Source organism: Botryllus schlosseri, chromosome 11, assembly GCF_051294905.1.
Source record: "Botryllus schlosseri isolate E-star chromosome 11, Bs_hap1, whole genome shotgun sequence".
In the NCBI taxonomy this organism is placed as follows: domain Eukaryota; kingdom Metazoa; phylum Chordata; class Ascidiacea; order Stolidobranchia; family Styelidae; genus Botryllus; species Botryllus schlosseri.
In genome coordinates this window covers 22942539-22957185 of record NC_137246.1, presented here as the reverse complement: position 1 = coordinate 22957185, position 14647 = coordinate 22942539, and the positions used below count along the sequence as shown (strand labels likewise).

Below are 14647 nucleotides of genomic sequence, written 5' to 3'. Positions count from 1 at the left end.
AGGGGATGAATGATGTTTGATGTATTCATGGTGTGTGTCGACTACTATGGTCATTTACACCATGCCGATATTGCGTCTATTTGATTCCGTATCTGCCGACCTGTAGCACGGCCCACTTCTAGGCTTTTTGTAAGACACCACTGACGCAGATGAGATAGCGAGGAGGAGCCTGGATAAACCTCCAACACTTAGGTTGGAATTCTGGAGTAGACCTCGGTCGAACTCGAACCCGCAACCCATTGGTGTTGTAGCTGTGGATTATACCACTACGCTATCTCGCCACAGGTGCATTCATGCCAACGGAAAATCGAGAGGGAGGGTTTGGAGACTGTGGGTTTACTTACTATCTTTTGTCGTGTATTTCGCGGCGTACCATGCGTATGGGTCCTTTACTACAATGTTTCTCGTCAGCGAACCATTATGCTTTAGCTCAGCGTTGGTTGGAATTCGAGATGTAAGTATAGGCACTCGGGGCCTACGTAGGCCACTTTCTTCAATTATTTTTCGTGCTACGCGAGATTTCATGTTGCCTATTATCTGGATTATTGGGTACCCTTCCCTCAGGAAAAACTACACATGATTTATAGAAATTGGCATTTCGGCGTCGGCCACTACCGCGCCATGACATATCAAGACATATGAAGTTTTAGGCCATGTAACATGCGACTCCGAGAAGTGTGCCATAACGATCGGATGCGAGAAAACCTTGGCCGAAAAAGACTGCCCTTACGCTGACCGAAAACTTCGATATAGGCTAAACATATATGTAAAATTGTCCATAAGCGCCTAAATGGCTGGTGCCGAATGTTCGTGTCCTGGCAATCTGTTCCCCAAAAGACTAATGTCATCCCGCAGAGAACAATTATTTACCAGTGAAGAAATACCAATTTGAAATCGTGTGCGTCTTTTAGTTTGGTACGATTTGGCGACTTCAATATCTTTTGACATAGTAGACTGGAGATCACGAAATAACATCATGTAATGAAGTCGTTATACCAACGGGCCCACCCGAATGTTTAATTATTATAATTCCGGGCCCTACATTTTCCAAGGCAACACTTCACCCAGCGAGACCGGTAAATCTGATTACGTGGTCATAGAGAGGATAAAAAAAATTTACAGCAATATATATGCAATTTCCGATATTATAGACCAGTGGCGGGCAACATACGGCCCGCGGGCCGGATCCGGGATTTTGTCCGGCCCGCGGACAGTTTCCCGTTTTACATGATAATGTGGCCCGCGGCCCCAGTCTGCCGAGATTCCCCACTTCTTGCTTAAACGTCAAATTTTAGTGACTGTATGCAAGACCTAACTGCCGCACCCCAAACCCCCGAATTGGGGGGAGCCGAGCTCGAAGGGGGCCAAAGTTAGTTCGCGAATTTAAATGAATTATGAAATATTTCTTTAGAAATTTATGCAACTTTTTCAAAAATTTTCCGCGCTGCGCACGATTTAGTGTTGACAATTACCTTCATTATTGGGTGGGCTACCCTTGGCCATGCTGCAACATGCTACTCCGAGAAGTGTGCCAGACCGATCACCAGCGAGAAGACCTTGGCCGAAAAGGACTGCCCATGTACTGACCGAGGACTTCGATATATATATATATATATACAACTAGAAATATATGTTTAAATGTCCATTTGCGCCTAAATGGCTGGCGCCGAATGTTCCTGTCCTGGCGCTCTGAACCCCACAAGACAAATGCCATACAACAGGGAAAAATTGTATTAGTCAGTGAAGAAATATCAATTGGGAATCTTGTGCGTCATTTAGTTTGGTACGTTTGGGCGATTTCAATATCCTACGAAATAGCCTCATTTACCGAAGTCATTATACCATCGGGTTTGCTCGAAGATGCTTAATTATTATTTAGGGGCCCTACATTTTCCAAGACACCTCACTCAGCTCTATTACCGGTAAATATGATTACGTGAACAGAGAGAGGATAAAAAATGATAGCAATATATATATGCAATTTCCGATCATATTGACCGATTCAATCATGAATTATAGAAATTTTTGCGCGCTTCGCTCGTTTAGCGTTTAGGAGGGGGAAGAGGGGCAACATCAACGTTTTTGGGGAGGGACTGACGAAGTGCTGTTACGTTCCTGACAGTATGTTATTACGTTCCTGACAGTATGTTATTATATACGTGTGTGCACAGCGTACGAGAATGGAGCTCACGCGTAAGTTCGTCGAAGCGAGGAGACTTGAATTATCGGCATTTGCGCTGTACTCAACCTTAATGAATTGATATCTTGGTAAATTTGGGGTACCTTATCGAACGCATTGAAATCTTAATCAAGGATTGCACCGTGTGTTAATTGATCAGAGAGAAGCAGACATGGAGGCGCCTGTATGACAATGCTGTTCTCAAATCCACTTTTTCTTCGTCATAATGGGAGTGAAATGGCTTTGAAGGGGGAGATAGTGTAGTGGTTACGATAAGCGCCCACCAAGCAGACGGACCGGGGCGATTCCCGTCGGAGGTTTATCTGGGCTCCTCTTCCCCTGCCGTTGCCGTTCTTACGGCGACAAAAAAGCCCAGAAAAAGACCCGACGAAAGGAAGTACTCACAAGGAATGGAAAGAACTAGTAGAAAGGGTCGCGGCTTCAAAAAGGATCAACATCGAAAAGAACTGTGACATCGGGCACTCTATAGGCCGAGGTGGATGTTAGAGTAAAGGATCACTACTGATGCGTGTCGTTCAACATCCTCCTATCGTTCATGACATCGCATTGTGTCTTATCGCATTGTACATTGTGTGTGACTTGTTCAGATAAAAATTATAACCCAACGATGTTAAGTGACATTGCTGTCGTTTAAATACATTCATTAAATACGATTTATTCCTTGTATATGTGGATAATGTATCGATTCAGCAATCCGGCCCGCCAAGTACCTTATTTTCCTATATCCGGCCCGCCGACTGGAGAAGTTGCCCGCCCCTGTTATGGACCCATTCAATCATGAATTATAAACACATTCACGCGCGACTCGGTGATTTAAACTGAGCCATTCACGAGTATAATAAATCTCGCTCACAAGTAGCGGTGAAAACGGATATCCTGATGGGAGGTCTGGGGGCGAAGCCCCCGCATGAGATTATGGTTTATCACCCTATGGGGGGCGCAAGACCAACGTTTTGGGGGCCTGGCGAAGTGCTGTTTCGGCCCTGATTCTTTCCTTTGTGGTAGCCTATTCCCGTCGCCCATGCTAGAGAGCAGAGCGTTGTATTGACGGAAAGGTTTTAAAACCTGATTGTTAAAATGTGTGACCTATTTTACCCGTACGAAATTTGAAAAGTAGCCCACGCCCCGTTTCGAGTTGGCGACCCCTGCTCTACGGCAATGGCGCTTTAATCAAAAGTCTTCTCACAATGTACTGTACATTATACAGTTATACAAACAGAATTGTGGATACGCCTCTGTTGCAAATTGATAATATGTAGTAGGCCTACCGTGCAGTTAGCAAATTATGTTTATGCAATAGTCTGTTTGTCTTGAAAAGCGCTAAATATGTCGAATAATCCCTTAGTGTTATTTCGTGCCATCATCATCAACAAGCCTCGGTCGACAAATTCGTGTCAATTGTATATTGAAGTTCTACAATTCCAATAAGCTCTTTAGATATAGTCATCTTAAAACTGGCGACCCGAGCGAAGAAATGTATTATAATGTAACCCTGATTACGAAAATATAAATTCTATTGAGACACAAACCCCGATTGCTTATGTAATCACGAATAATCTAGGTTTATACCTGCAGGATTATTTTGACCGCAGTAAGGAAACTCGCTGTGTTGCATAGAGTATAATAAACTGATCCCGGTAAGAACTGCATTATAATTTACACCAGGGGTGTCAAACAGACGGCCCGCCCGCCCGCCAGGCTATTTCATCCGGCGCTCGAAGCAATTCTGCGTTGATTGTCAGTGACATTGACACCTAATTTCGAGAAGGCAAAAAGAGCACACTGATTTCAGAGTTATGTGTAAAAATGGATCAAAAAGTTCACGGAAGCGAAAACGCCAATGAGGAACTATTATAGCTTACATGGAGAATAGATTAGTTGCACAAATGTATAATTCAAGTATCAATGGTCGCACTGCTGTGTCACTTCTGACCGAATAGGTCCCCAGATTTAGAGAAAGCCGACTCGCGATATAATAATAATAAACCAAATTTCAACGTCCGCGTTTCCAGTTATATATCGTGCATTCAACCTAACACATACGCAGCGCTAATTCCAGATTACGACTAAAGCAAGCAGGGGGGCATGGAACTATGCCAACTTATATCGTCGTTAGCCCCACTGTTTAGCGGTTCATAACTGTATTATTTTTGCCAATTGCATTGCTCGCGAATAATAATGCTCGAATAAAACCGCTTCGATCCGTGTTTATCTTTATATGTTTTGTATAATAAAGTATTCAAGTGAGAAGCAATGGCATGGGGTAATATTTTGGAATCAGTTGACTGGTCCGGCCCGCAAGCGATTTGAAGGCTTGAATCCGGCGCGCGAGGCAATTTGAGTTTGACACCCCTGCTTTACATATTGGTAACGCGAGTACCTCTACGATGCTCAATTATCACGAATTAGTGCACTGAGACGTACAGACGTACTAAAGTAGCAGAAGGAAAATGCCACCGTCATTTGGCGGAAATAATAATCCATTGGTGTTATATGGTCTACCCCCGCCGATACCTTGCAACAAATTACTCGGTATAAATGAACCACAGGAGGAAGCAGAGGTCGGAAATTTAATATGCAAGCGGACACACGACTATAAGAGGAAATATTCATGTCAAATTGCCTCGAGACTTCACTATGTATTTAGTTCACCACATTGTCGACTTGATTGTAGACCTGAAAATTATTTAGGACAGCAACTCGAAAAATCAAGGATGGGTGAGTTGCTATTATCTTCATCGTGTTAAATTTCCTTTTCATTACCGATACAGCATAAGTGTGATAAAATTCCCCCCATCTTGTAGAATCATTGGTGTTGAACGCGATAAACCATAAATAGGATAATGTATACATGGTTTACATGACACACAAATAGAGTATATAGGCCTATACTCACGATCCTTTAGGTTGAAACGTTCTAGTCAACCGTACACCGTTTTAAAACAGCATATTCACACTACATATTATTAAAACTCTATTAACGTGATCAAGGTAATTCCATGGTGTTTGACGTTGGCAATTTTGCTACATAGTGTTGCAAATCCTCTACACGAAAATCGTCACAATGTCGAGAGCGAGCGATGCATATATTTCCTAATTTCTAGAGCTTTTACAGTCGCCACAGGTAGTAACCTACATAGGTACTAAATATGTGTAGCGGAAATGTTCGCATTGCAGTTACATGCTGCATATTATTTTCGTAAACTTGGAGTAAAGCTTGACGACACTCGATTGGTAGCAATCTTTCAACGACGAGGATTTCATTTCATTGTTCTTTCATTGACTTTATCAGCAATCCACACCGTACTAAAAATAAACCTTCCTTAAGTATATGCTGAAAACTATTGCACAAACCTTAAATATACTCATACCCTGCATGATACATATCCTATAGTTTGCTGCGGCCTTGTTCGTTATAAATTGCGAAGAAAAATCAGGTATACTTACACCATCAATACCATCGGCACCATAAAGTAGCCTGCAATCACAGCCCATATGAAGGACGGCATGATGTGCAAAGTTGCCGGATATATCGTAAGTAGTATTAACGGCGTAAAGATGTTCACCAGTTTCGTGATGCATGGAACCAAGGCAAATGCTGCTCCTATAGACGAAACGAAATACGCTGTGGAAAGAGCCGTGAAACGTCGCAATATGCAAGGATGTATAGGCACAATGAACATTCAATACGATTTGCGGAACGGAAATTGTAGCGACGAAGAGGCGAAAACCAACACTTGCTGGGAATAGCATGTTATATATTTTGTCCTTGATGTTTATGCGGCATATACACCGATCATATACAGCGATGTCTAACTTGAGTACATGATGTGCAATTTGTGCATATGCCACTGGACAGGGAAGGTGTGGATATGGTCTTTTATGGCTTTTAGGGCTTTAAGTCCTGTACTGCCCCTGCATATGCTATCCCGAAGATGCTGAGCGAAAAGCGGTGATACGACAGATACCCGTTTTGGTGATCAGGTCTTTGATCTGACCCGGCCAGGGACTCAACCCATGACATATCGCTCAAGTAGCCGGACGCACCACCACTATACGCTATCTTGTCGGCTGTGTTGCTAAAACTTTATCAATGCATAAAAACAACCATAATATAACCTTAGCAAATAGACCTGAAACACCTAATACTGTCCGTCGGTCATGTCAAACGAGTTTATTGGTTTTACAATCCAGCTCGCTGTGCTGTTTTCTCTTTTCTACAATGTCCTTTTTCAATTGGTAAAAATGTACTATAGTTGCAGGAATGCGACTATATGATTAATTCATTTCTAACTATTTCAAAGTTGCTATTTATCAATCTATGGGTGACGCAAGGTGTGAGAACAGGATATTAAATGGAGCTCAAATATTTTCTAAGGCCATTCCACACTAGGAAATCATTAGGCCAGGGGCTGGCAACTTCTCCGGTCGGCGGGCCGGATATGGGTAAATAAAGTACTTGGCGGGCCGGATTACAGAATATATACATTAATCGCGTATTTATCCACCTATACAAGGAAAAATAGTATTCAATGTAAACTTTAGGTTTAAAGCATAGAGACCATAAACAGTGTTTAATGAATTTGTTAACAGTAGCTGTTAAAGTCAATCAGACATCTCTGGTCGGCCAAAGTTGTCAACAAGTTCTTTAAGCTCTGACTGCACGTCGTATGTAGCAACCCGTAGTAAAGACTGCACGTGAATATCAGTTATATTGGAACGCAACCTTTTCTGGTCGAAAATTTATATAGATCCGAACAGGGCAAGTAGTTTCATGTCCACCTTTCTCAGGTTGGCAAACTTGGATTCATTCTGTCACGCATAAATTTGTCAATATTTTCATAGTATAATTCCACTTCCAGGGTAGAAACTCTCTGCGGGCCGGTCAAAATCCCGTCGCGGGCCGTATGTTGCCCGCCCGTCCATTAGACCCTCATATGCATTCACTGTAATAAAAATGGAGTATATTTCGGCATAAAACGCCCATCCAATACCCACTCCGACGTAAGCAAAATCATCATCAAATTGGGTAGGCTACCTGTCATGGTAAATATAAATGCACAGCAAATGTACATTGTACAATGTGCATATTTGCTGTGCATTTATATTTGGACGATAAATAAAAATTATGCTCACTTTCGTAATACCGATCGGTTACAATCCGAAACCTGTACATCACTCGACTATACTTATACTTATGCCCTCGCCATGATGGTGAAGTAACGTTATAAACAGAGAAAATCACACATTGCGTTACTTATGGAAATCACAAAAGAAGCGAAGTGATGCTGAACCTCAATCGTATTAACCTCATATACCTTGCTCAGTCGGGGAAACCATATTTGATATCTGCAGGCGTATAAATGGTGTTGTGATATGGCTGAACACTCTGATCCCAGTTGCTAAAGAGAAAGATTGCTTTAACCGCGTGCTTTAAAATATGTATTTTCTGAAGTTCCAGTCTAGAAGCCCAGTAATTCAGAAATATAGCTAATTAGCTATGCATTAAGTGCAAGGTTCAGCAGGTCTAAACTATATAATATCCCGCAGCGCGATGGCTTCACGTAATAAACATAAGCAATACTTCGTTCTAACTAATGAAAGGATTAAAATGCAGTTCTATTTGAGCATATTCGACTCACCTATGAATATGGGAACAGCCGTTTTCGCGAAAAGAAATAGGACAGAAAATATTATTTTCGTGAAAATCCCAGTAATCAGTATGGTTTGGTTGGAGAAATGAAATCCTGATTGATAGATTTTGATCAGAATCGGCGCAAACAACATCACTATAGAACCAAGGCCCTGCAAAATCATTAAAAAGTGGTGATTATCCAATAAATACATCACTATATGTGTATGATGATATATGCTTACAGCTCGAATTCCAATCAACGCTGGAGTAAAGCATAATGGGGCGCTGATGAGAAACATCGTCATAAAATATTCGTAGCCATCCACTGCCGCCATGTAAACGACATACGTCAGCAAGTAAAACCACAGTCTCCAAACTCTGTTTTTCGATCTGCCGTCGAAATGAATGCATTCAGCCCCTGTTAACAATTTACAATCTTAATCGAATGACAACAAATTTACGTATGATGTGTCGCGGTTGCGTAAGGTGACCATCATTCCACAGGCATCCTAGAATATAGCTCTATTTGTGTTCAGATCAGTTTATTAACAATTTTATCACATCATTATACTATAAAACTACAATAGAATGAAAATATAGACAGGTGTCGAAACGAATTGGAGTAGTCTTTGAAATCAGACACCTACCTTGGCCTAGGCCAGGGACGGGGAACTTCTTCAGTCGGCGGGCCGGATATAGGAAAATCGAGTACTTGGTTGGGCGGATTGCTGAATCGATGCATTATACGCCGATTTATCCACATATACAAGAATAAATCGTATTTAATCAATGTATTTTAACGACAGCAATGTCACTTCAAAGCCATTTCTCGCTGATAATGACGATGACAATGTGGATTTGAAAACAACGACAGGCGCCGCCATGTCTGCTTCTCTCTGATCAGTTAACACAAGGTGCAATTCTTAATTAAGATATCAAGGCGTTCGATAAGCCCGGTACCTCAAATTTACCAGGATATCAATTCATTAGGGTTTAGTACATGGTAAATGCCGATAATGCAAGTCTTCTCGCTTCGACGAACTTACGCGTAAGCTCTACTCTCACACGCTGCGCACACAACACACGCATATAATAATATGCAGTCACTAAAATTTCACGTAGTAAGCAAGCAGTGGGGAGTCTAGGCAGACTGGGACCGCTGGCCACATTATCATTTAAGACGGGAAACTGTCCGCGGGCTGTAGGATATCTGTCGAGACACTGTTTCATCCTTAGGTCCGTCATATTCGATAGAGCGATGATCTTTCAAGTAGACCATATGACAGTTGGACGACGTGGACGCGCGTGTGTTGTAGCCTTCTCATTAGGTAGCCTATGTGTCGTGTCCTGGCAACAGCAAGTCAAACTGATATCCACATCTGTATTGATCCTACACGCATTCTCTAATATGATTTGTAATTGCAATTTATATGAGTTGAGAAATCTCACATTTGACGTTCAGCGAGTCATTGCTTGGAATACGAGTAGCGCTATAGGCACAATGATTCGAGTACTCGAATCTGAATCGAGTATTAATTTTAATGATTTGAGTCGAGTAGTAAAAGACGCTTTATTTCGAGTACTGAAATTATACGCTCCTCGCCACTGGAAGTTAATTTATCAACGAGAATAATAGTTTGGACAGTAATTTTCACTGTTGAAGCCCTGAAACCTTGATTGGCCGTATAGTTGCATATGAGACATATAGTACAAAGACACAAACATTGCTGGAACTAGCACATTTCAAGTCATGATCGTCGCACAACATTGTCACCAAGTGCAATAAAATCGGTATGGTCGAAAAAACTACCAAGGTATCTTTAATGTGATGGATAACAGGCATTATATTCTTTGTGCTGGCATAAAAGGCACATATTTGAACTTTCACATATTATGTTCTGTTATGACGTCATCATGAGTGATACTCGATTACTCGACTCGAAGCATATTACGTGATTCAGAATCGAATCACTCAGGTACTCGATTTTTCCCAGCCCTAGATACGAGTCACGTTCGTTATGCTTAGGGTTACCATACGTCCGAGGACGCTGAAATGTTCTTTTTTTTTGGCAATTCGTTCTTCTCTATAGCTTTGACAGCCAGGCGATTGTACAGGCACAACTAAAAAACGCCATAATTGGCGCTAATCGTCTTTTCTCGTTTGTAGTACGATACGTTTTCCGTACACAACACATATATTTTAAACGAATGTATGACATGAAAACACCAACTATCCGACCGGGGCTAGTAGCTCAAACCAAAGACAAATCGAAGAGATTATATTTCGTAAAGCAGGGCTGTAAGGACTCGCCATACGGAGAATTATTACTCGACCCGACTCGACTGAGTCAATCTGGCTATTGACTCGACTTGTACTCGAGTCATTGAGCATGACTCGGACCAATTCATATGAGTCGAGACTAAGGCGGCCAAGACCGACATTTCATCGTCATTTCGAAGAATAGTATAAAGTTACCACACTAAGTATTTCGTCTATTAGTACAGGAACTTGAAAATGCGACCAGAAACTGTTAAAAGTGAGGAAAATTAGTACGATTGCGAAGCAATACGCAGAGCTGTTAAAGTGGGTTTAACGTAACTTTAATTCTAAACTGAACAGTCAACACAATGACTTGGTCTCGCACCTGAGTGTCAACACTATGACTCGGACTCGACCCTCTGCTCGCTGACTTGGACTCGGACGTGACTCGGTGGTGAATTGAAAATGACTTGACTTGACTCAAGTCAAAACTGTAAAAGTGAAATTGAATTGTGACTCAGAACCTTGTGAATTGGTTACAACCCTGTCGTAGAGTAAAATGGACGCTTATGACACGAATCCATATCCCATATACATTTTCCACAACGCCGCTTTGTTATAACCGTTATAGGGAACGCTAACGCGAAGTACATCATTGCGTTACTCGTGTGGATTTAGTGAGAATGACATGCTTAGTTTCCAATCCTAATTGTATCATATTGGATTCATAACTGCACCTTCACATATGCCACATTTAGTAGAATTCGAGGTATAAATCCGAACGACTTCGCCAAGCTGAGAGAATATGGCTTCAAATCCGGACTTCTTGGATTCGCCCTCTTCACCATCCCGGTTTTCATCTGTCAATGCTATATCCTCTTCTTGACAACTGCTGTTGGACTCTTTTGGTTCAGTATTCAACGTAAAAGTAAAAAATAACGCAGCTACAGAGCAAAGCATAGTAAACATCACGGGCTGGAAGAATCCATACTGGTGCGCCCAGACGCCTGTTCCAATCAGTGCCACCCCACCGCCAAACTCCGAACAGATCTCAAGTATTGTATATCTGAATGGAAATCACAACTCACAAAACGTATATGCTGGTAATTTTGTGTTGTACTAACCTCTGACTCCGTTGTTTTTTGGGGGTCGTGTCGCAGAGGTACGCCGTTCCTATTCCCATCATTGCTGACCATCCGCCGCCAGCTCCGTAAATTGCTGTCGATGCCACGTACAGAATCAGTGATATTCTATATTGGCAGGAAATAAACGACCATTATATATGGCAGATATGGCACAATATCTGTTGCAAGGATATAGATTACATGAAGATACGATATCCAACGGATGGATAAAATGTCGACAATGCCTACTACTAACTCCAATGGTTTTGATTTTAGACTACTTTCATTTAACAGTATTTAGTTTTTAGCCAAATCTATAGGCCTAAAATGCATAATTTTTTATTTACTTGGAAGCTGCTATTTGTACTTGTACTTTGTTTTACGTTTAGAACGTTACTTCTACTTCTATACTTGTGAACCAACGTTGATGACTACTTTTGGATACTACGTGTAGGTCTGATGTAACAATGGTTAAGAATGATGAAAGCAGGTGTATAAATACCCATCCCATATTATGGCTGTTCAAAAATAGCATTTTCTCACAAATTTTACTAGCTACTTGATAAAATTATTAGGCTGACTAAAAAGTCTCTGAGCATCAAATTTGGCTCCATTCCAACATTTAGAAGCGTTATTATCAGACGAAAAAGTTTTATATTTATTAAATAAAATATTTTTTCGAATTTTCCTAGCTACCCCATGAAATTGTCAGGTCGTAGAAATTGCGATCCGTGTGAACGAAGTTATTTTAGTTTGGATTTGAAAAAATATAGTATTTATGGTGCCTAATTCTATAATGAATATTAATGACAGAATTTCCCACCGTAAGTACTACTTTTTATATCCCGTAAAATGTTTGAAAAACTTATTTATGAACAGCTCTAACCTATATACCTGTAATATATATTTATCGCAAGCATTATGGTGCATATCAAACTGCCAATCACAGGAAATAGAAGAGCATTCCGGCGTCCAATTACGTCACTCCATGACGTCAATACGAGTACGCTGATCATGTTAAAGATAGCTTCCATTACCTTTGCTATTTTTGTCCACCTGCCATCACAAATATCATGGAAGGTAAAAATTCGTTAGACGCAACAAGCATTTTTGCTGTCAATCAATTTTGTATTTGCCGCAGCTACGAATCCGAAATGCCAAATTGAATCAATCGACTGCCGATGGGAGCTGTGAATTTATGGCACGATAATCCGAACATTCTGGCCTGTATTCTGCTAATTAAGGGGAGACAATTAAGCCAGTCGTTGAAACTTACATATAGCCTTCTTCTAGTAGTTTGGGACTTTGGCTTAAGCTTACCCGGGATAATGCTAATTTTCTGATTAAAGCTGTTAATCGCGGCTCATAAAGTTGGATATGATTTCGCGCGAGGATTATCCCGAGTTGTTTGTTGAGATGTTTAGTCCAGCGAGTAGGTTACCTCGATTAACAGTTTTTAATCAGACGATTAGCATTCTCGCAGATGAGGCAACTTTGTGATCCCCGCGCGCCCTATCAGTCTTACGGCCAAATATTACCATGATACGTCAGCCGCCACGATTTGAGCTTCAGCGCTGAGAGTCAATGAAAAGTTTCGAGTGTCGCCACAATAGGAAGCGCTCTGATTACTGGTGAAGTTGTGCGATTCTGACACAAACTGTGAAAGTCGAAAAGTATCATTAAAAGCAACTATCATCATTCATTATCATGAAACGAATAGGCGCTTACATAACGAATGTAATAGATCTATACATTCTAACGCAAGGGTGTCAAATATACGGCCCACCAAACCATTTCATCCGGCCCGCGAGGCCATTCTGAGCAAATTGAAAAATTATTGTATAATAATCCAGACAGGATTGTCTAACATGTTCACGTTCATATGCCATGTCATAACCATATGTCGGCAGTGTTGGGGTCTAACCCAAGTAAACGCCAGGAACAAATCGGTGACATTGACATTACATTCTGTGAAGGCAAAAAAGTGCAAACTGAGTTCAGAGTTTTCTGGAAACATGGACCAAATAATAGTATTCACAGAGGCCGAAGTGACAATGCGAAACCGTTGTAAAATACAGGGATAAACACGAAGAATATAATCCAAATATCTTCTGTTTACCTTACGTCAGGGGTGGGCAAACATTTTAGCTCGCGGGCCGCATTGAAAATCTTAATCCATTGAATTCCAGTGGAAAACAAGGGTACGGACTTGGAGGTAACATATTGTAATCATTTGACTGGTCCGGCCCGCGAGCGATCAAAACTTTTGAATCCGGCCCGCGATCCAAGTTGAGTTTGACACCCCTGTTCTAAAGCATATGTATTACTAACTCAAAAAGGTACCTGGTATACAAACTCCGGTCCGATGGTAATAAATGTGCTGTACATTGCTGGAGCAGTGAATAGCACTATCAGCTCAACGTACGAATGACGCAGCATCGTGTTCACTCCCGGGAGGTATATAGATGACTCAAAAACAACTGTGCATAATGATAAAAGAATAGCGTATTATTCTCTTTCTATTGAGAGTCTTTGCATGAAGTCACGCTTTACGCATAATGAATTCGTAAATTTTTTGGTTCCTATAATAAAATTTCGCCACGATATCTGTTGGAATTTTGATTGTGTACGCCGTAGGTCTAGTGCGTGCAAATGACAAAATTAGGGACAGGCTGCAGGTCGTGCCTTTTCACGAATCAATGAATCCACAGTAGGGATAGTGCGAACCCCTGAAAGGTACTGGTTCGTGTGAACGCTAACCTTTTGGAAATGTACAATGTGAACGCGAACGTGAATGCGAACCTGTCACGAACACCATCACAAAAAATTCTAATTCCAACACCACAGGCGGAGATCATAAAGTTGGATATATATAAAGTCGATTATCGCGTTCATCAGGATGTAACAACCCAGGATTAAGGAAACCGGTAGATCGCAGCGCATAAAGTTAGTTTCAATCTCAAGATTTAACAAAGCGGAATAAATTATAGATATTATAGTTATCTATAAAAACCGCGCACCATTCCTACGCGAAAATATTTCCGATAATGACCGTCGCGGTTTTCTCCTAGGTCGGTGGTTCTCAACCGCCGGTCCGCAAGGACTTTCCCGCCGGTCCGCCAGATGTATTACAATTTTATATCTTAATTTAAATACGCAACATGTTGAAGGCTTGTCCATAGCAAAAGTAAATGAAACATCAAATTTTAAACTGATTCAGAACTTCGTGAGGTGACGTAAGGTCCGGAAATATGTTCGATTTGACTTGAAGTTCTAGACGTATAATTTGACGACATGCGGGCGACAAGTACGAGCATACTCGCTTAATCGCGCAATTTGCGCGGTGAATCGTTTTCGATTGATTCATTTTGTACAGGACCGTAACTACGGCACCCAAATACCCAAATTATTTCGCCAATGAACATAAA

At 41.3% G+C, this 14647-nt stretch overlaps 1 protein-coding gene across 1 annotated transcript; it reads right to left on the bottom strand.

The window, feature by feature from the left end:
* Positions 1–3580: 3580 nt before the first annotated feature.
* LOC145451114 (proton-coupled folate transporter-like) lies at positions 3581–13740 on the bottom strand. Its single transcript, XM_080329604.1, has 10 exons — positions 13563–13740; positions 12758–12876; positions 12114–12275; positions 11220–11345; positions 10833–11161; positions 8078–8253; positions 7843–8005; positions 7519–7602; positions 5648–5804; positions 3581–5506 (listed from the first exon to the last, which is right to left on the bottom strand). The coding sequence occupies exons 1-10, from the start codon at positions 13656–13658 to the stop codon at positions 5461–5463; spliced, it is 1458 nt and encodes a 485-aa protein (XP_080185730.1). The 5' UTR covers positions 13659–13740; the 3' UTR covers positions 3581–5460.
* Between the last annotated feature and the right edge of the window lie 907 nt (positions 13741–14647).

Bases quoted from the DNA above. Each gene is read 5' to 3' on its own strand.
- LOC145451114 (XM_080329604.1), bottom strand. From the start codon at position 13,658: ATGCTGCGTCATTCGTACGTTGAGCTGATAGTGCTATTCACTGCTCCA. The intron at 12,877-13,562 runs GTACCTTTTTGA...CGACTTTCACAG, and splicing joins GACCGGAGTTTGTATACCAG to TTTGTGTCAGAATCGCACAA. The intron at 7,603-7,842 runs GTGAGTCGAATA...CTTTCTCTTTAG, and splicing joins GGCTGTTCCCATATTCATAG to CAACTGGGATCAGAGTGTTC.